This window comes from Canis aureus, chromosome 1 (genome assembly GCF_053574225.1).
Source record: "Canis aureus isolate CA01 chromosome 1, VMU_Caureus_v.1.0, whole genome shotgun sequence".
Classification (NCBI taxonomy): Eukaryota; Metazoa; Chordata; class Mammalia; order Carnivora; family Canidae; genus Canis; species Canis aureus.
The window spans coordinates 74585142-74608228 of NC_135611.1; the positions used below are offsets into that span (position 1 = coordinate 74585142).

Sequence of the window (23087 nt, forward strand, 5' to 3'; positions counted from 1 at the left end):
TTTTGGAGTAAGATCTAGCAAAACGAGAAAGAGAATATAGTCTAGATAGACTATTATTAGAATTTCTAAAGTATTTCCTCATCAGTTGATCACTATTTTGTGAGAAAAATTTTATAAAATTTATATTTATATTTAAAAGCAATTACTTGAAGTGACTTCAGAGAATTTTCAGGTGATTATAATTATATGTTTTATTATCCTTGATAGAGATTTGTTAATGGTATATATTGCAGAGTCCACCATTATGATTTTATTTTAAAAATATTTTAGTATAAAAGTACAAGTTTATGCAAAATACCAAAGTATTTAGTCTATGCAAAATACCAAAATGGATTATTCAGAAACTTCCTTTAAAAAATAAAAAGTCTGCAAGTCAGTCTGGGACTTGAGTAAGATAGCAAAGTGAAAAAGTGATCTAATTTCTCTTTCCCATTGCCTTTAAAATTACTAGCAGACTTTAAAAATAGGGGAAAATCTGAGCAAAAGTGAAAACGAGGTAAAAGAAGCATTCTCCTGAAACACAGAACATGCAGCAAACATGCTGGAGGTAGGGATATACTAATGAACAACATCGACTTTCTGCTTACCCTTCTGTGAATTCAGTCTGACTGAGTCCTGAGTGGAGATGCCAGTAACACTTAACTTGGAGGGACGATCAAGGAGCAGTGGGAGTGCCTTTCTTTCCTGTATCTCAGTGTAGGATGATGGGGGCTGAAGTGGTGTTTGTAACTGGTAGGAAGCTTGGGGAGACTTCTGTATGATACAGCAGGTGGTAAGACTGGGAGTGATATAGGACACAGGATATACCCCATTCATACTGTCTCTAGGTAGAGAAAGCTGACTTCTAGTGCAGTGAATTCATCAGACCTGGGGAGAAATTGACAGTGATGATATTTTTCTGAGGGCTCCTTTCCTGTCTCATCTCAGACTAATGGATTAAATTAGAAATGGAGATTTACACTGACCAACAGGTCTTCATGATTAAGATGTGAGAGGAGGGTTTTGACAGAACTGTGCAGGCATAAGAAAAATACCCTCTTTCTGGTCACCATTACTTTTTCATATATCAGACTTCATTACATAGGTCACAATTTTCATTATTTTTTACCTCAGCTAGGATATAAGTTCCATGAGGATAGACCTGTTGTATTTTTTCCCCTTCATTTTATCCTGAGCATCTATTGGACACAGTGTATACTTAACATTTGTTGATGAAGGAATCGAGCTGACCTGAAGGCTTTGTCTCTAGAATATTAAATGCCCAAAGATAATGAAGCAGCATCTATAGAGATTTGGAGGAAAAAGTCCTCATTCAAGATTTCTGAACACTTATGAGTTGCCATCCCTATGTGAAGGTGACATATTCTTAGGTATATAAAGGTGTGGAAATAGATTATCAGAAACCCTTTCTGAATTAATTACATGAAATATTACTCCAGGCGGGCTGGTGATGAATAAAAATGACAAGAATAGAGACAACATGGTAGCAGAATCATTGTATTAAACATTACAAATTGTTAATTACATAATACTAAATAATTGTCATACTATCTGGAATACATCAACCAACTCTTGGCCAAGGATACATATTTCATAGCTCTAACAAAGTGGGTCTTTTACACAAATAAACTAGAATATACATTTATGTTAAATATAATTTATATTGTTTATATTGGTTGGGTTCCTATTCTTAGGAATATTACACTATTCTGGCTTTTTTTAAAATTTTTTATTTATTAATGATAGTCACAGAGAGAGAAAGAGAGGCAGAGACACAGGCAGAGAGAAGCAGGCTCCATGCACCGGGAGCCCGACGTGGGAATCGATCCCGGGTCTCCAGGATCGCGCCCTAGGCCAAAGGCAGGCGCCAAACCGCTGCGCCACCCAGGGATCCCTATTCTGGCATTTTTAAAATAATTACAGAAATAGTGGTTCAGATATGGATTTTAAAATGTAAAAGTAACATCTGAAACAGAGATCCTTAGTTTGGGATCTGTTGAATCATAGGAATCCATGGATGGACTGAGACTATGAACATTTTGAAATTTTATGTAAAGCGATATATTTTATTTATTTTTGGGGGGAGAAAAGTCTTGAGGAGGCTCATTTATTATTGCTATAGAAAAGCAAGGAAACTTCAGAGATGCACAAAAATCCTGAGAGTGCAAAATACAAAGCAAGAAGAAGCAAATCGGTTTTAGTAATAAGATATCTAAATGAATTGGGGATCCTGGGTGGCTCAATTGGTTAAGCATCTGCCTTTATGATCTCAGGGTCCTGGGATCAAGCTACATGTCAGGTCCTCAGTGGGGAGTGTGTTTCTCCCTCTGCCTGCTGCTCCCCCTGCTTGTGTGCTCTCATACTGTCTCTCTCTCTATCAAATAAATAAATAATCTTTATTTATTTCTCTCTCTGTCAATATTTATTTCTCTCTCTCTGTCAAATAATCTTAAAAAAAAATAAATGGATCAAAGGAAAGAATCTGTGGTTGGGTTAAAAACCAAAATCTAGGGCAGCCCGGGTAGCTCAGTGGTTTAGCACTGCCTTTGGCCCAGGGCGTGATCTTGGAGACCCAGGATCAAGTCCCACGTCGGGCTCCCTTCATGGAGCCTGCTTCTCTGCCTGTGTCTCTCACAAAAAAAATAAATAAAACCTTAAAAAAACAAAACAAAACAACCCAGAATCTAAGTAGCTGATATGTACTGGAGACTCTTAATAGCAAGATGAAAGTTTGAAAGTATGAAAGTATGAAGTTTGAAAGTATTAAAAAATGGGCAGATGTGTAGGTATTATTCCCTTAAAAGAGATGAGGAAGGCAATATTACACAGAACAAGTGTTTAATTTAAAACGGCAGGGGTTATTTTATACAAGTTAGATAATAACAGATAGCCATAAATACTAGGGCAAAGATAGGTGAAACTACAATCACTGAATAAAAAGAAGTTCACAGAAACACAATCTTATGGGTTTGTATTACTATAACTCTCAGTTCTTGCAAATTAAATAGAGGAGGTTTAGCCAACACAAGTGGGTGCAGAAGATAACTCCTGTTAATACATTTGAAAATATAATTAAAATGGACATTATTTTAGACAAATATGAGTAACTAGAATCGACTTAAATAGTAGAAAACCTGCAACTGAATATGCTGTCATGTCAGGTTGCCTTCCGTGAAGACACCAAATGCTGTTGATGTGATAGTTTCAAGAAACTATCAACTTTCAAGAAAGTTTTCTCTGCTTTGTTTTCCAGAGCATAGAAAAAAAGGAAAGTTTAGAAGCAGCTCAATGTTGAAATCAAAACTAGTAGGAATAACCTAAAACCTGAGGTCATTGTCACTCATGAAAATAAATATAAAAATCCTAAAATATTAGCAAATTGGATTGAATCGTATTTTTAATGTATACGGCACCTTGACAAAGTAAGGATTATTTTTTAAAAAGTAAGTTCATTGTAATATTAAGATATAATTAATAAAATTATCAGTAGATCAAACAAAAAAAAGAAAGCAAATGATTACCTTGGTAAATGCTGTGAAGAGATTTAATAAAATTCTTAGTTCCAGATAATTTTTTTTTAATTTTTAAAAAGATTTTATTTATTTATTCATGAGAGACACACAGAGAAATAGGCAGAGGGAGGAGAAGCAGGCTCCATGCAGGGAGCCTGATGTTGGACGCAATCCTGGAACTCTGGGATCACACCCTGAGCCGAAGGCAGACGTTCAACTGCTGAGCCACCCAGGCGGACGTCCCCAGATAAAATTTCTTAAGGAATCCAGGAATATTTCCCAAACAAGCTGGATATTCTCCAACTCCTATCAGTAGCCATTGTCACAAATGGTAGCAAAATGTTAGAGAATTTCAACCATTGTTAACATCATTTTGAAAGCTCTAGACAAATTCATAAGACAGAGAAAGGGAAAGTCTTAGTCATTAAATGGATGAGATAAAGTTAGTAGTATCTGTGGAGAATATTATTGTCTGTGTAGAAAATCCAAGCAAATCAACTTTAAAAACTTGATCTAGATGAAATAAAAGTTCAATAAAGTACTGTTTACAAGGGAAATATATAAAAGTTAGTAGGTTTCCTGTGTATGTGTTATATATGTAGATACATGAACAAAACCATATAGAAAACATAAGAGGAAAGTAGATCACATTTACAGGAGCAGTAGCAAAAACAAAATAAACTCCTTGGAATATACTTTCCAAAACCTTACAGAAAGTACTGACTCATTCCTTTTAATTGTTATGTCATATAGATTTAGTATAATTTATCTAATTAGCTTCTTGTTGATAGGCATTTAAGTTTTTCCCTGTATTTTAGTTTTTACTTAATGAGCCAAGGACATTTTGAAAACCACGACAAGGATTGATTTATAGTCCTTTATTTTAATTGTATAATTAAGCTGTAATGGTTGATATTATTCATTGGAAGAGAAGAAAAAGGCTCAGACACCCTAAGCTATATGGCATTTGACATCTGGACCAAAGGGAAAAACCATGTAAAGGAAAATACTTTGGAAGATTTGGTTAAAAATTAAAAACATTTTCTCTCAGACACTAAACTGTATTTTCCCTTCTTCCTGTCCAAGCAGTCATCTTTCTTGTTTGCATTAGGCTTTTCTTAATTCAGTCCCTTTCTTTTTTTCTTGTGGTTCATTCTCTGAATGTCAGCTCTTCCCTTGTTTGTCCATGACTGACTGAGGTTCGTACATTCGCATACATAGACCCAAGTTACTGTGCAGTATCAATATTTAACCCTTGCTATTTCCAAAAGAATTGAATTCCAAAAGAGTTGAAAGTGATATTAATTAGGATGAACTGAGCTGATGTTACATAGTGACCTATGGAAGTACCACAGTCGCTCAAGCAACAGAAGTAGTAACAGACATTTTTGTAGTGCATACTTTTTGCCCGGAGACTGTGTTGCTGTGCCTTTTCAGGAAAAAAGTTGTGGGATACAAAATCAAATTTATAAAAACCAGTTGCATTTCTATACAATTACAATAAACTATCTGAAAGAGAAATTAAAATAGCAGTCCCCTATACAATAACAAAAAGGAAAAAATTTGCCAAGGAGTTGAAAGACCTGTACATTGAAAACTGTAAGACATTGATGAAGGACATTGAAGAAGACACAAAGAACCTCCCCAACCTGTGTGCTCATGTTTGTTTTCAGATGAGAGTCTTTCCCCGTCCAAGCCAATCAGTCCTAAAAGTCTGGAAGAAGCAACTGTATCCTCAAATGCATCCTCCAGACTTAAGAGGGCACTTTGAGACCGAAAACTCCCCAAATCTCTCCATACCATTTAGAGTTTTATTCAGGGTAACTTACTGATGAGAGTGCGCAATCCAGGTGCTGCTGCTACACAGCAGTTCTTTGGCCAGTCTAGACCAGAATCCACAGCTTTTCTAGAGCGAGGGACATTTGTGGTGAGGTAAAAGGGTAGTTCTTAAAAGTGGTGCCATATGTGTGCCAGAGGATCTTTACTAGGTATCCAAAGTAGTGCACCACTTTAGCGAAGATCAGAACAAGCCTTTCTGCTTCCTGGTCAGGGCATAACTGTGCCCTGAGAGGTCATTGTGTGGACACGAACAAGACGGAGGGCCAAAGGAGTCCGCGTTATCAGCACTCCTACACTGATCAGTATCTCTGGTGATCATAGGTGCAGAAATCCATAGCGAAGTAACAGCAAACTGACTTTAACAACAAATGAAAAGGATCATATACCATGATCAGGTAGAATTTGTCTCTGGGATGCAAGGATGTTTCAACATCCACAAATCAAAATGTGATAAACCACATTAATAATGAAGGATAAAAATCATATCATCTCAATAGATACAGAAAACACATTTGATAAAATTCAAGATCCTTTCATGGTAAATCCTTAACAAGTTAGTTAAAAAAGAGATATTCCTCTTCATAATAAAGACCATGTATGACAAGCCTATAGCTAATATTGTGCTCCATGGTAAAAAGTTAAAAGCCTTTCCTATAAGATCAAGAATGAAGTGCAAGAGCTAGGTTATTGTCTCATGGAGTCAAAGAATGAATCTTGTGGACAAAGGAGAGTGAGTAAAGTGATAGAAGTTTATTAAGCAAGAATACAGGAAAAGCTCTCAGAAGTGAGAGGGTATCCAACATGGTTGCCAGTGTGAGCCTCTCTGACAGTCTTTTATTTAGAACTGACCAGGGAGCTTATGGCCTTATCATTCTTCTGAAGTCTTAGTTTGAGTAAGGACTGGTGATAACATCTTTAATGGCTTACTTCTTCTTTGGGGTCTGGTTGCTCTTTGTTAGTCACAGATGACTGTCATAAAAAAGATACCTTGCCTACCCACACCTAGGGTGGGGTGGTCGGTGGTCTGATTTGTTCCTTTATCTCTGGTTTCCTTATACCTCAGCATGTTTGGGATTTCTATGAGCTTGATCCCATAGCCCCCTATCTGTCTTTCCCAACTAGCCCTTTCTTTCCTGTCCCTTACTCAGGAAGAAAACAAAGATGTACTCTCACCATTTCTATTCAACACAGTACTAGATATTCTAGTATGTTGGGTGCCAGCAATGAGGGGAGTGATAAATGGGGTGATAGGGTCAAAGGGTTTGATTTAAACTGAAAATAGATTTTCGGTTTAAGAAGATCAAGTTCTGATGATCTAATGAATAGCTTGGTGTGACTATAGTTAATAATACGATATTGTGTACTTAGACGTTTCCAAGAGGAGCTCTTAAGTATTCACGACACACACAGTTAGCAATGTTAATTGTATAGATGATGGATGTGTTAATTATCTTCATCTTGGTAATCATTTTACCATGTATATTTGTATCAAATGATCACATTGCACACTTAAACATATACAATTAATATGTGTCAGTTCTTCCTCAATAGAATTAAATATTTTAGAAAAATGTCCTTTTAAAATATTCTCTAGTTTGTTTTAAAGCACTCACTTACCTCTCTGAATACTCTTCCACTCATCTTGCCTTGTCTTCCTCACAGTCATGGTCCTCTTGTCCCTTCATAATGTGTTCTCTGAGTTTGAATATGAGTATCATCCCCGTTCCTGCTGCATTGATCCAGAAAGTCACTGTCTCCTTTTAATTTGATCCCCTCCACATATGTGCTCCCTCTCTCACCTTTAGAGTGGTCTTTTGAGCATTGTTAAGTTGAATTAAGCCATTCACCTCTCAAGCACTGAAAATTCTCAGTGCTTGTCTTCCATAGGTTAAGAATCTAAACTGCTTGGCCTACTGTACCTTTCTTTCATTTCCTCATTCTTACTTGCCTTTCTTAGTACTTTCCCAAGCATACGAGTTTAGTCACACTTGCTGTTTTCCAAGAATATCATCTCAACTCTTTACTTATTTTCATCTTTTTCTTAAAAGCCATACTCACCCACTCCTTTGCTCGCCTAGAAAGCTACTGTATTTTCTTCAGGATACTGCTTAATAACTACCTGTTTTGTGGAGTGATCACTCTTAGTCTCTTGACTCCAGGCAGATTGCAGTTAGTTATTTCATCCTTTGTTTTCCCAAACATTGCCTTCATTAACTTATACTTTTGTATTGTAGTTACCTGTTTACTCTTTTCTGCTCTTTAACCACTCAAGCTTTCTGAGGACAGGGGCTATACACATATTTTAAAAAGTTCTCAAAAAAAAAAAAAACAAAACCAAAAAAAATAAAAAGTTCTCAGCATACAATATGGCACACATGACACAGGGTAGCTATTGAAACAAATGAGAAGTCAGTTGTTAAAGGAATGAAACCAGTTCTTGAAATTTATCACTTACAGGAAGTAAGATGTTTCATTCAGGCTGTTGCAACAGAGGACGTTCATTTTAAAAACAGAGAACATGGGTAAAAAACACCCATACATTTTTAAAGTACTTTTTCAAATTTTAAAGTACTTTCACTTTATCTCATAGATTTTCAACACCTAGCACAGCCTTAGAGACATTTTTTAATAAGGAGTTTCATTAACTTTTTCTTTGGTGATGGAAATACCAATGTTGTTTGTATATAGCATCCTGTCTTTGGATGTGCATGTTATAGAATGCTTACCTCTGACCTACTTATAGCACGTTTTATGTCACAGTGGATGACGTAGTAGATGAAAGTGATGACAACGACGATATTGACTTAGAAGCCGAAAACGAAACTGAAAATGAAGATGACGTAGATCAGAATTTTAAGGTTAGTATAAATATCTGTCTTCAGTCAACCTTATAAGTTGTGTACCCAGTTGTAAAACAAAGATTGGGGAAATAGATGTGGCTTAATAGTAGATTAATTTGTTTTGTTCATATGTTTTTATTGTGATGACTTGTGACACTAAACTCATGAAAGGGAAAATAATGTTGCTTTGAGTGCATTGGTCTGAAAAAGGCATTAAAATAACTTATTTTCACTCTTTTTGACCAGAATGATCTCAGGAACCCATCTGACTTAGGTTTCAAAGTCTAAGGAAATTTGAGTTTGAAGGAAAGTGGTTTGAGGTTCTCAGTGGCAACCTGTTCCCCTTTCAGCAGTCTTTTGGGGATATAAAAATAGTAGGAAAATAATCTGTAACTGCTGGCTTTTTGGTAAGAACTAGAGTTTACATAATGATTCTTAGGTTTCCGTTAAATGAATAAGAAAATGGACAAAAATATTAATTGAATTGAGACAAGATAAGATTATTGTCATGTTATGTGTGATGTTAAGTAAAGAGGCAGGGGAGTTTTTAGAATTTTACGGCACTCCTGGAGGTGTAGAGACTATATTTGCTTTATTTAGTGTTGACAAGGGGTCATTTTAATATCTGTGGAAAAATACCTGCTTAACTCCTTCAGTTTTCAACTGTTTAGCTTAGTGCTTTTTTGGCGAGTGGAGAGGGATCCATTGACCCTTGCCTGCTTGGCCCTTTTTGTCTTGAATGCCACATGAAAATTGGGTACACTGAGTATTTGACCCTCTCTAGAGATAGAATCTAATATACTGGAAGGAGATTTCCATCTTAATAGTAGATGTAGAACCAGTTTCATTATCGATAAATGCGATCACCAAGGCAAGCTTTGGCAGAATTGTCAAGGTAGCCAATCTGGGCAGCATGATGGTCTGCATCCTTGCTTCAAGAAGCTAGAAAGAAGAGAAACAGTGCAGGCTCTGATGGTCAAGGCAGAAAAATCTGGATTGACTGTATGATTATGGTTCTGGACTTGATGTAAGGAAAGAACCATGGGATCCAAGCTATGAGAATTTAAATTCTGTTATGTAAAGTTTTCTTTAGATATAGGAGCTATATTAAAAAATCATTTTTGGGGGGTTCTTTGGGAACTGAATGTTTAGAGATAGTAAAATTTCAGATTGACATTAAATTTATTATGCCTTAAAGAATTATATTTTGATAGAAACCTTTCTTTTATGTGCTGTATGTTTCCATGTTCTTAAAAACCTAGTATGTTGAGTATAATTTATTTTTTATGGCTCAGAGTCATCATTATAAATATTTGTTGTGATCACTACAGATGTAAAGATAAAGGTTGGTGGGGAAATAGAACTCAGGAGGAATTATAATAATTATTCTAATTTTGCTGCTTGGAGATTGTCAGTGTATATGCATGAATACATACTTAAAATTTTTTAAAAAAATCATATGAGTGTAAGTTACATATATTATGTATCATGGTCCTTTACCCCTAAGTATGTCAGCGAATATTCCCTAAGAATAGTTGTATTCTTTATTTTATTTTATTTTTTAATTAAGAAAATATTTTTATGTATTCTTTTACATAACCATAACGTAGTTATCAACTTCTTAAATTTATAGTGGTATAACTTTTTTTTTTTGGTATAACTTTTTATCTAATCTGTTATCTATATTCCACTTTGTCAGTTGATCTCATAAATGACCTTTATGAGATATTTTTTCCTTCTCTCTAGAATAGGAACTAGTAGCGGTTATTGCTTTTAGTTATTTTGTCCCTTACATCTCCTTTAATGTAGAATATTTCCACTTTTTTTTTTGTCTTTTGTGACATTGACATCTTTGAAAAATACAGTTGTTTTTTCAAATATTAGTTGTTTTAATGTTAGTAAATATATTACTCACTGGAGTAGCTGCGATTGCTTACATTTTCCCCCACTTTATTTTAACACACCAGTTACAATAATAAGAAAAAATAATAGATTGGATTTATTAAACATCTGATCCTATGCTAGTCCATGCTCTTTTTTTAAAATTGAAATATAGTTGACATATAATATTTTATTTCAGGTATATAGCAGTGATTTGGCATTATGAAATGTCTAATTAAACCATTTGAATTTACCGTCTATGCTAGTCTGTGCTCTTTACATATAATAACTATTAAAACCTCATCTCAGTCTTATAAGGTACATGATATTATTACCTCTGCTTTATAGGGCTAATAATTAGAAGAAGGAGGCACAGAAGGATTATTAACGTAGCTTATAAGAGATGGGGCCAGGATTCAGAATAAAGCAATCTGATGTGAATGTCCACTCTCTCTACCACCATACTATACCAAAATGTTGTTTTTTTTAAAGGACTACAGAATTGTTGGCTGTTTGAGACAGCTGAGCTATCTTATTTTTCTTCTTCACTACAGTTTACCTATTCCTGTCATTGGTGGTTACATTTGGACTAATTTTTCCTTTTTAACTAAGTCCCTTATTTCTTTCCTGTGTGTCAGGTGAATCTGTTAGTTTGGGTTTAATATTTGTTTGTGATTGATTGTGGTTGTAGTTTTAGAGACTGTTTTTCCCTCACTGTATGATTCCATTCCCTTTACCACAGATTTGTCAGTTTGGAGCATTTATAGAAACTTGGAAGTTTAGAAGTCTCCTCTCCAGGTAGCCAGGACTTGTCAGTATATAAGCTTCAATGCATTGTTTTCCCCTCCTTTATTTTAGAAGAACTTTAAGGAATGGTGGAAAGTGGATTTTTTTTTTCTCTTCTAAGGCTGTCAGTAGCTCTTCATCTTTGTTTTCCCCTGAACCAAAACAAGAATTTCCTGCTTCCAACTTCTCCAAGTAATAGTTTTCCCCCACAATGCTTGCTTTACAGATAAATTCCTTTTTTTGTTTTGAAAGCTATATATATAAGGCTCTATTGTCACAAAATAATATTGAATGTTGAATTTGAGTATGGTTAGAAAGAGAATATTTCTATAAACTTTTTGTTATTTTGAAAGCATTGTATACTTTATTAGGTGCCAGTAAAGGAAATTATATATTTTGGTTCATCAGTGCATAATTTAAAGATCTATGAAATTACATATTCATGTACTAATAATTATACACTAATGATCCACTAACATGATACTCTTTAAATACAACCAGTGTGATTTATTTATGGCAACGGAGAAAATCTTTTTATTGGTTATACAAATAATAGCTAAGTTCCTGAATATGAAGTATGAGAAATACAAAGTATGTTTTTCCTTTTAAATTACTTGGTAATGTGAAATGTCTACATTTAGTCAGATATACGTATATAAAACATTTTAAGGATTGAAGCATGATAAATTTAAGGCTAAAAGTATGTTTACTCTGATGATAATTGCAAAATTAAAACCCATTGAAAATTAAATGGTCTTATATCTCTCTTTAGCAATGAAGATAATTAAATGATGAGTTTGTATTTGTGAGGCCTGATTTGTTGAAGGTTGTAGAGAATAACTTGGATAGTAGGTAAACTGATAGTTGTCTTTCTGGCACAGTATGTGTAGGTCTTTGAACAGATAGAGATCAAATTAATCCCAGATACATATCCTGTTTTTCTGAGGTCATACCTCTCCTTTAAATTTACCCTCTTCTTTCCTAAAGGGGCATGGAAATAATTTCCTGGTGTTGTTCAGCTTTTTACTTTTTTTCCCCTGAGAAACAATATATAGTGACACTGAGCTTTCCTAAGGGAACTTTATTGACCATGGAATACGAGAGTATGGGGTAATTGTTGGTTTGTCTTGAGGCAGTGCATTGACTAACAGAGTATGCTCTGAAATCAGTGATTAGTTTTCATCCTGGCTCTTTGCACACTGTGTAATTTTGAGCAAGCCCCTTAGCCTCCCTGTACCTCGGTTTCCTCTTCAGTCAAATGGAAGTAATGATGCTAACTACTTCATAGTGTTTTTTTGCAGATTAAATTATGTAAAATGCTTAGCATAGTGCTTCTCACATTTTCAGTGCTAAGTAAATGTTAGTTATTTTGATTATCACCACTACCATCATATATTTGTATTTTTCAATTTAATTTTCTTAAGTTCATCTTCCCTTTAATATGAATAAAACTATGGCACTTAAGAAGATTGTGGGGAACATCCTTAGTCTGGATCTTGACACTAGGTTTTCTGTCTTCAGGAGCCCAAATACTGTGTTCTATTAGAATGACCTTTGACAAAAACAAAACACAATGAAATAACCAAAACAACAACAAAAAAATGACCCAAAATACAAGCAATTTCAATCTATGGTAAAATTAATACAACCTTTATTCAGTGATTTGATTATTCTCTATATATAATTAATAATTTGGAAAACTTTATCTGAAATGTATTCTGTAATTTTACCTTTTTTTTTTCTTAACTGGTTGCATTTTTATTATTTCAGAATGATGATATTGAAACGGATATTAACAAACTAAAACCTCAGCAGGAGCCTGGACGAACGATAGAAGAACTTAAAATGTATGAACACCTTTTCCCTGAGCTTGTTGATGATTTTCAGGTATAAATATAGAAAATACAGCATCTTAATTGATTTTAAGAAAAAGTTCCTTTATTCTTTCCCCTTCCTAAGGCATGTAATCACAGTTTTCCTTCTTCTCTTTATTTCTAAAATATGAAAGTAGTGTTGCCTTTCTGGGTGACATTAGGTAGTTATTTCAGCATTCTGAGCTACAGACTGCTCATCTGTAAAATGAGGGGACTAGCTCATTAAATTTTTGGACTAGCTTTTACATTTTTTTTTATCACTTGGGCTCATTATTTTAATTGGCATAGTTTTTTTTTTTTTTACTCTTTTTAACAAGTAATCTTTAAAATGGCATTTTAAAATCTTATATTGAAGTTGTCTTTATCTTCATTCCATCCAACTAAGGAGGGGGGTGAGAGCTGAAAAAGTGCTAGATTAAAACTGTAGTCTCTGCTTGTTGGATTGTTTTTCCTGACAGTCACTATATAACCAGGGAATGGCGGGGAGGGGAGGAGAACTTGAAGTCTTTATATCTGAGTTGATTCACAGGGAGGGTGACTTCTTGTTGACATTTCTTCTCCTCATTACTGGAATGTACTTATTTAGCATGGGTTACACAGCAAGTAAACCTTGATGGAATTGGTGGCAATTAGTAGATATAGTTTTTTATTCTCACCCAGCTGATAAGATAAGATTACTTATCTAGGTAAGTTGGTGGGGACAGGTGATTTGGGGACCCTGCTCTTCCACCATCTTGCCCCCATCAAAGAAAAAGATTTTAATATGACTTTTATTTTAGAAATAAAAAGAGAAATACAATTGACCCTTGAAAAATGAGGGGTTTAGGGGTGCTACCCTCCCAATGGAGTAAAAAATGTACGTATAACTTTTGACTCCCTGCAGGTTAATCACTTAATAACCTACTGTTTACTAGAATCCTTACCAATAATATAAGCAGTTGATTAACACATTTTGTATGCTATATGTACTACATACTGTATACAGTAAAGTGAGCTAAGGAAAAGAAAACATTACTAAGAAAATCATAAGGAAGAGAACTGTACTGCATTTGTCAGAAAAAAATCTATGTGTGACTTGGACCCTCACAGTTCAACCATGTTGCCCAAGGGTGGGCTGGGCTGTGGTTGCTAGCTAATGTTCATGCTTTAGAGTTCTCATTTTTCAGGGTTCTCTTTGGGAACTTAGGATCTTTGGATGCAATAGGAGCAGCAGCAGGTTGCTCTCACTCCCCCTTCCCCAGTTCCTTGGTACTCTCAGGGATTTGGAGGATATTGGAAGGTGCTTTGAAATCAGGGGAACTAGGAGGAAGGCAGGAATAAAGGAGAGTGATATTTGTCAAAAAGAGAAAAAGAAGGTAGGAAGAGGCATTCAGGAAAGGATGCAGGATGATTTTCTCCCACTGAACCTACCAAAACTATCTGGCTACTATTTTAATGCCTTTGTGCCTAGCTGAGAATTCAGAATAAACTAGAGATGATAAATAGTGCTAACTCAAAGCAAAAAAATGTGTGGAAGGGATTTGGAGAAGGGATTGATTATTATGTGAAGAAGTCACCTACTTCTGTCTTCTTGTGTATAAGAACTATATAACATGATTAAAAAATGGTGTTTTGATGTGGGAATAAAAAAATAATTTTTTTAATGGGTGTCAAGGCTGCGATTTTGATTCTCATTCTTTAGCAGGCCACTTCTTTCTTGTAAGCTATGGTGATGAGTTCTTAGATGTCTTGCCTGTTAATTCATCACCTGGCCTAGGCTACCCTTGATGGTTTCCTGCTTGGCACCTAACAGCTGGCCAGCTTGTCCTTTAGTTTGGCTGCTCATAGAAGAGCCCGTTACTACTTTTGGTCTGACTTGGCCAGGGTCAGATGGTAAAGACAGGTTTGTCAGAATGTAAGTGCTCTGAAAAGTCTCCCCAAGTGAGTCACTCTTTTTTATTATGTTTAAGCAAAAGAAGCTACTTCAGGTATTCCAGATAATGTAAATTTATTGATATGTCCTCTGTTTTGCCATAAAGTTTAATGGAAAACAGCTATATTTCTGTAGCATATGTTATGGGGAATAGCACATTCTTTTTTATTTACATAACTGGAAAATCATTTCTAAAATAGTTGTGTTGGCACTGTAATATATTTTTTTTAATTTCAGAGGAATGCATTAATCAAATACTTTAATCTCTATTTTTTCAAGTGTGTGTTGGAACTATAAGCAGCAGTATTTAATTGATGTATTTTTGAGAATTAAAAATATTGGTTCTAGATAAGTGTTTGGAAGAATTTTTTTCAGAAGAAGATGATTCTTAGATACTGGCAAGTCATGACATATTAAAGATAAAAGAAATTAATTTCAATTTTGACTTTTTCCACTTGGATTTGCATGTCATTTTCAGTATCAGCCATTGGAGCTTAAAATTACTTGATGTGTTTGTTGGAATCCTGAATACTACCCACTTTGTTTCCAGATGTGTTAAGGCCAGATGGAGGCAAATTGAATGCATTTAAAGGCAACATATAGAATTGTTGAAGTAATTATTAGCAGACTTTTTGGACCACCATACATGTTTTTAAAACTATTATTATTTATTCATAGTGACAATTACAGTTTTATTTGCTTTTGTTTTTTAATGGCAGAATATTGGAAGTGTCAAAATTCTGTATTTTCACAGCTCTTTTTTCATATATCTGTGGTAGCATTATGACAGTTACCATATGGGCTTCTGTTACATTTTGTTTTTAATTTTTTAGTCTTTTAAATTTGGTTTTAAATTTTTATTAAAGTTAATAATATATGGACAGTTTAAAGAGTCACATAGTTTTACATAGTTTAATCAGGAAAAACTGGTTCCCTTTCCACTTGCTGTTTCCTAGAATCACTTTTAGCATGTCTTTGAAGTTGAAATCCCCATATTTTCTTTTTTTTTTTTAATTTTGTTTATTTATTCATGAGAGACACAGAGAGAGGCAAAGACACAGGCAGAGGGAGAAGCAGCCTCCCTGCAAGCAGCCTAATGTGGGATTCCGTCCCAGATGCTAGGATCAGGAACTGAGCCGAAGGCAGACACTTAACTGCTGAGCCATCCAGGCATCCCCAAATCCCCATATTAACAGTGGCTTACAGTGCCATCTCTTAACCTTCCTGCTTTTCTTTCTTCTTCTTTTTTTCTTTTTAGGATTGTCATTTTCCTTTTTTTTTTTTTTTTAATATATTGTCACTTTAAGATAGGCATCCAGTAATTTTCAGTCTTTTCCAGGATATGTATTTTTAAGTTATAAGTGTCATTCTAATTACTGCTTCAGCTGCATTATATACGTTTTGATACTTAGTATTTTCATTATCTTTGTTTTAAAACTTTATTTCCATTATGATTTTTACTTTGATTCATTAGTCATGTCAGAGTTGGCTTTTTAATTTCCAATTTTGTATTTATTTTATTATTGATTTCTCGCGTTTTGTAGCAACAGAAGAGGACATTCTTTATGGTTAGAATCTTTTGAAATTTTGGGCGTTTATTTTATGGCTTTGAATTAGGTCACCTTTTGTTATTATTTCTTATATCCTTGGAATGAACTGTTCCACAGCTGTCCAGCACAGTTGTATGTTTCCCCATTGGGATAAGATTGGTTATCATGTTGTGAAGATCTTTCTGTCCTTCTCAATTTTTATTCCAGTGCTATCAATTACTGTGAAAAATGTGTTAAAAGTCTCTCACTGTGATTGCAAATGTGTCTTCTTTTTGTAGGTCAGTTTTTGTTACTTATTTTTTGAGGCTTATTATTTATTGCATATAAATGTGAATTGATTTCTGTTCTTTCTGAGATGAAATTTTTTTAAGATTATTTTATTAGAGAGAGAAAGAGAATAGAGGGCAGGGAAGAGGGGAAGAGAGAAATCTGGAGCAGACTCCATGCTGAGCATGGAGCCCAACACAGGGCTCCATCCCAGAACCCTGAGATAATGACCTGAGCCAAAATCAAGAATCAGACAGACTTTTTTTTTTTTTTTAATTTATTTTTTATTGGTGTTCAATTTACTAACATACAGAATAACACCCAGTGCCCGTCACCCATTCACTCCCACCCCCCGCCCTCCTCCCCTTCTACCACCCCTAGTTCGTTTCCCAGAGTTAGCAGTCTTTACGTTCTGTCTCCCTTTCTGATATTTCCCACACATTTCTTCTCCCTTCCCTTATATTCCCTTTCACTATTATTTATATTCCCCAAATGAATGAGAACATATAATGTTTGTCCTTCTCCGACTGACTTACTTCACTCAGCATAATACCCTCCAGTTCCATCCACGTTGAAGCAAATGGTGGGTATTTGTCATTTCTAGTAGCTGAGTAATATTCCATTGTATACATAAACCACATCTTCTTTATCCATTCATCTTTTGTTGGACACCGAGGCTCCTTCCACAGTTTGGCTATCGTGGCCATTGCTGCTATAAACATCGGGGTGCAGGTGTCCCGGCGTTTCATTGCATTTGTATCTTTGGGGTAAATCCCCAACAGTGCAATTGCTGGGTCGTAGGGCAGGTCTATTTTTAACTGTTTGAGGAACCTCCACACAGTTTTCCAGAGTGGCTGCACCAGTTCACATTCCCACCAACAGTGTAAGAGGGTTCCCTTTTCTCTGCATCCTCTCCAACATTTGTTGTTTCCTGCCTTGTTAATTTTCCCCATTCTCACTGGTGTGAGGTGGTATCTCATTGTAGTTTTGATTTGTATTTCCCTGATGGCAAGTGATGCAGAACATTTTCTCATATGCATGTTGGCCATGGAATCAGACAGACTTTTAACCGAATGAGCCACGCAGGTGCCCCTGCAATGAACTTTTAATAGTTATGAAATTACTGATGCTGTAAAGTTGCTTATTCCTAAGAATTTAAGGCAAAAAATTTAAAAAGATATTAATGTAGCTAAATTAATTTTGGTGACTTGCCTGGTATCTTTTATTTTTACTTTAATTTTGAGAGATGTCAAGCATGTGAGTTAGGGGGGCAGGAGGGGAAGAGGGAGAGAGAATCTTGAACAGGCTCCACGTTCAGCTGGGGCTCAATCCCACAAATGTGAGATGACGACATAAGCCAAAATCAGGAGTCAGATGCTCAACCCACTGAATCACTCAGGTGCCCTTGCCTGATATCTTTTTAAATCTTTTTACTTTCAACTTTTTGCTATCCTTAGATATTTATCTTTTATTTTTATTTATTTTTAAAGATTTTATTTATTATTCATGAGAGATACAGAGAGAGAGGCAGACACACAGCCAGAGGGAGAAGCAGGCTCCATGCAGGGAGCCTGATGTGAGACTCGATCCTGGGATTCCAATATCATGTCCTGTGATGAAGGCATGCACTAAATCTGAGCCACCTAGGGATCCTGATGTTTAATTTTTTAAACAGTATACAGTTATAATTTTAAAAAATCAAGTTGGAGTCTTTGCCATTTAACTGGAGCGTTTAGTTCATTTACACATAATTATTACTATATTTGGATTTATGAGATCATATTTTGTGTTTTCATTTGTTTCATCTGTATCTTTTTCTTTTTGGTCTTCATTTGAATTGACTACTTTTTTGTTTCACTGTTTCACCCTTGTTCGTTTGAAAGCTATATAGTCCTTTTTAAAAATTTTAATCACCTTTGTGGAGGTACAATTTACATTCAGTAAACGACATTCCTTTAAAGTATAAGTTTGAGTATTGACATATATGCAGAAATTCTAGCTACTCTTGATGTTGTAACATACATTTTTACTTTCTGAAGTTAATTAGGACCTTCTTTCTTAATTATTAAAGGAAACTTTGGAATACATTATAATCACCTCACAAACCAACGTACACACTTTTAATTTATGTTTTAACAGCTTTAAAAAAAGTCCGTATGATAGTACTGCTTTATCCACATTTTTACTACTTTTTTGTTTTCCAAAACTTTTGTTTCTCAGACCTTTAGACTGATTTACTTTCCTTCTACTTGAAATATCTCTTTTATTATCTGTCTCTATTTTGGTCTGAAAGTAAAAGTGTCTTTACTTTGTAATCATTCTTTAAAAAAAAAAAAAGATTTATTTATTCACAAGAGACACAGAGAGAGAGAGAAAGAGAGGCAGAGACACAGGCAGAGGGAGAAGCAGGCTCCATGCAGGGAGCCTGACGTGGGACTCAATCTTGGGTCTCCAGGATCAGGCCCTGGACTGAAGGTGGCACTAAACCTCTGAGCCACCACGGCTGCCCTACTTTGTAATCATTCTTGAAAGTTAGTTTCTCTTGCTAATTTTTAAGAATCAGCTTTATTAAAGTATAATTTACATGCATAAATTACTCATCTTGAAGTTCATTGAGCTTTGACAAATTTATGCAAGTCTGCAACTATCAACCCAGCCAAGATACAGAATTATTTTTGTCACCCCAGGCGTCCCCCTATGTCCCTGTGTCTGTGGCCATTCTCTTCACCTCCTGCCTAGGTAATGCCAGTCTGTTCCCTGTCACTGTAGCTTAATTTTGGCTGTTCTGTCACTTCTCATAATTGGAATCTTGTGTGAATATACCATGGTGCAAGGCTTCTGTGTTCATCTTACAGTTTCGAGATTCACGCATGTATCAGTGGCTCCTTCCTGATTGCTGAGTAGTATTTCATTGTATAGCTGTACCACATCACTTGATGAGTACTGGAATGCTTGCAGTTTGGGGCTACTGTGAATAAAATTGATACTAGCATCTATGTAAAAAGCTTTTTGTGGAATTTGCCTCCATTTCTCTTGGGTAACTACCTATGAGTGAAATTGTTGGGTAGTATGTATGGGAAGTGTATGTTTTTGCTTTATAAACACATTGTTTCTGGTGCATTTCAAGATAATTTCTTTAGCTTTATGCTCCATAGATTCCCAGTAGTGTTGACGAAGGGGGAGGTATTCTTTTTTTTTTTTTAAGATTTTATTTATTTATTCATGAGAGACAGAGAGAGAGAGGCAGAGACACAAGCAGAGGGAGAAGCAGGCTCCATGCAGGGAGCCCAGTGTGGGACTCGATCCCAGGTCTCCAGGATCAGGCCCTGGGATGAAGGTGGTGCTAAACCGCTGAGCCACCGGAGTATTCTTTTTTTAAATCTTGTTTATGGGGGATCCCTGGGTGGCGCAGCGGTTTAGCACCTGCCTTTGGCCCAGGGCACGATCCTGGAGACCCGGGATCGAATCCCACGTCGGGCTCCCGGTGCATGGAGCCTGCTTCTCCCTCTGCCTGTGTCTCTGCCTCTCTCTCTCTCTCTCTCTCTCTCTCACTGTGTGCCTATCATAAATAAATAAAAAATTAAAAAAATAAATCTTGTTTAGGATTCACTGTGTTTTGGAATCTGTGAGTTGTTTTCTCTTAGGGTTTGGAAAAACTCATCTCTCCTCCAGATATTGCCTCTTTCTTTTTTCTTTTGGCATTACTAATTGGATGTATACTTTTTTGCTCTCTCCATATATTTTAACTCTTTATTGTGTTTTCCTTCTCTTTTTCTGTGCTGCGTTCAACTAAATTCATTCAAGCAGTTTCATAATTTTGTTTTTGGCTCTGTCTGATCAGTCATTACAAACATCTATTAGGCATTCAGATTTATTTTTGGTTTTAGAAGGTTTTAAAAAAATCTGTTTCATCATCCTCTCTCTCTCTTTTTTAAAAATACATTTTATTTAATTTATTTGAGAGAGAATAAGGGCAGGAGCTAGGGAGGGGAGGGGCAGAGGGAGAAGCAGACTCCCCTCTGAGCAAGGAACCTGACCTGGGGCTCCATCCCAGGACCCTGAGATCATGATCTGAGCCAAAGGCAGACGCTTAACCAACTGAGCCACCCTGGCACCCCTGTTTCATCATTCTTAAACTTCTGTTTCTTGCCTTTTATTTCTTTAAACATATTAAATATACTGATTTAATTAGTCTTACAGTTTTAATGTCTGAAGTTCTTGCAGGTCTTTTTCTACATCTGTTTGTTTTAGTTCCTTTTTTTCTACTTGCTTAGTTTTTCATTTAGTTTTTTTTTCCCCTATGAGATGGTCATTTTCTTTATATTTGTGGAGCTTAATGTGGAAACTCCAGAAGTTTTTGTTGTTACTCCTTTTGACAGACTCTCTTAAAGGTTACCTTCCTCCATGAGGGTTTTTGGATCATTCAGATAATGAGTTCAGGATGAAGTCTATGTGATGTGACGGCAGGCTTTGGTACCATTTTATGAGTAGTGATTTTTTTTTTACCCTTTTACTGCTAAGGTTTGAAACAGCTGTTCCTTGCTATTTGCTTTGTGGTGGAGGTATTTCTAGGGTCTTTATATCAAAGGTTTTGTACTCTAGGATTTCATCTTCATGGGAGGAGTATCTTTTAGTAGACACCCCATGTCATGCAGGTTCTGGAATAGTTTCCTATTCTTCATAGTCTGAGATGAAAAAACCTAAACTCCAGGTTGCCTGGTGTAGCAAATGTTTTCCAAGTGAAAGCCATCTTCAGTCTTAACACTTTGGGATCCCATCTTCATTACTGTCTGCTCTTCATTTTTGGTGTCTTTATACACTTGTACTCAAAATATTTTATTTTATTTTGTATTTAAAATATTTTAGTATCTTAGCCAACAATTATAGAAGTTTCTGTGGGTGGATACCTAGCTTTCCATGTTTCTTACAACAGAACTCTTTTTTTTTGTTTGTTTTTTAGAATTACAGGGTCACATTTTAATTCCTAAATTTTATAGTTCACCACAGATATACAAATGGTGTAAAACAAGTACAGTGGTCGTTTTAATAAAAAATAAACATCTGTTTTATGAAAAAACTATTCTTCGTATCTACACAGGCAGCCCATCTTTTCCAAACAATAACCAAAGTTAAAATTAAATTCAAAATTCTCCAAAACAGTGGAAACTGCTTTAGTTTAAGCTCTTCCAGGAAAAATGGACCCATAACACATTACTAGGGTGATCTGAAAATTATAGCTGGAATTACCTTTTTTTTTAAATTACTGTATCTGTATTTATTTATTCATCTATCTATTTATTTAGAAATTACTATTTTTATATTTTTCCCCAATGCATTAAATTGTAGTTTAAGGGATATTTTTCTCCATTTAGCATGATCTCAGATTATAGATGTAACATCAAAATATTTACAGTTAACTTGCTGTTCTAAAAATAAAACCTCTTAACGGTTTGCCTCAACTTGTTTTAAATTTATTTATGTATGCAGAATGTGCTTTTACTTTTTTTTAAAAAAAAAGCAGCTTTCATATTACACCCTTGTTTATGGGAAAACTTCATCTGCTGCATGTTGACTTTGATACTGAAGTATCTTCTTAGATCACAGTGGCATCGAGATATTAAATGCCACTTAATTCAGCACTATTCTTTGTATGCTAGTCTTTAAAAATCAACAGAGTTTTTATATGCATGTGTAATGCAGAGCCACCTAGCTACTACCTCCTTTGTGCCTCTACTATCTCCTTGGAGTAGATGTGGTACAGGGGCTGAGAGAAGTGAACCATCTTGAATCCCTGGTTTTTATGAAGTGGGTATTTAAGAAGTGTATCACAAAGGAAAAGATTCTTAATTTTCACCACATTAAGTGTGTAAAAAAGTTAAAGAAAATTAAACGATGAAATATAAATTCAGAAAAATATTTGCAAAACATGGGTTTCAGAGGATTTAGGATATGTATTTATGTGTGTGTGTGTATGTATATATATATATATTTTTAATGTAAGAATTTATACAATAAGAAAAATCCTATATTCCAGGAACAAATAAGTTACCTATGAAGAATCAAACCAGTTAACAAATGTATAGAAATTTTTTGCTTTTCTCATAGAGAAGTTCAGATTAAAATAGCATTAGATGATACCTCTTATCTACTGCTTTTGAAAAAAGTATTTAAAGTTATAGTACCTAATGTTGGCAAGGAAGAGGAGCAGTTGAAATAGATAATCTCATACAAAGTTACTGGGAATATGCATTAATATAACTATTGTTGGAGAGTATTTGGACAATTTGTATTAAACATTAAAATTGATTATGGTATCTGACCCTGTAATTCCATGTCAGTGCTTAGGAAATCATCCTAAACAAAGAAAAAATTTAGGCAAAAAGATATTCATTACAGAATTCTTTATAATAGCAAAATCTTGGAAATGGCTTAAATATACACTTTTTTTTTTCATGTGTTTAAATCCTTCTCTGTTGTATAAAGGATTTAATGCTCAACTGTGGAATAAAGGTTAAATGAATTACGGTATTTCTTTGGTAGAGTCTTATTTAGACCAAAAAAATTTTGTATAAGTATAAAAAGAGAGAAGCCTACTTGACCTGTCAGCAGCATCCTTTTTTTAAAAC

The 23087-nt window shown here is 35.1% G+C and overlaps 1 protein-coding gene across 7 annotated transcripts in view; it reads left to right on the forward strand.

Moving 5' to 3' along the window:
• Positions 1 to 23087, forward strand: part of AGTPBP1 (ATP/GTP binding carboxypeptidase 1) — a 174851-nt gene that overhangs the window by 80416 nt on the left and 71348 nt on the right. For all 7 annotated transcript variants that reach the window (XM_077904934.1, XM_077904928.1, XM_077904937.1 and 4 more), the window contains 2 exons: positions 8112 to 8209; positions 12629 to 12745. In XM_077904934.1, the coding sequence (XP_077761060.1) occupies positions 8112 to 8209; positions 12629 to 12745 (215 nt within the window). The remainder of the gene's footprint in view (positions 1 to 8111; positions 8210 to 12628; positions 12746 to 23087) is intronic.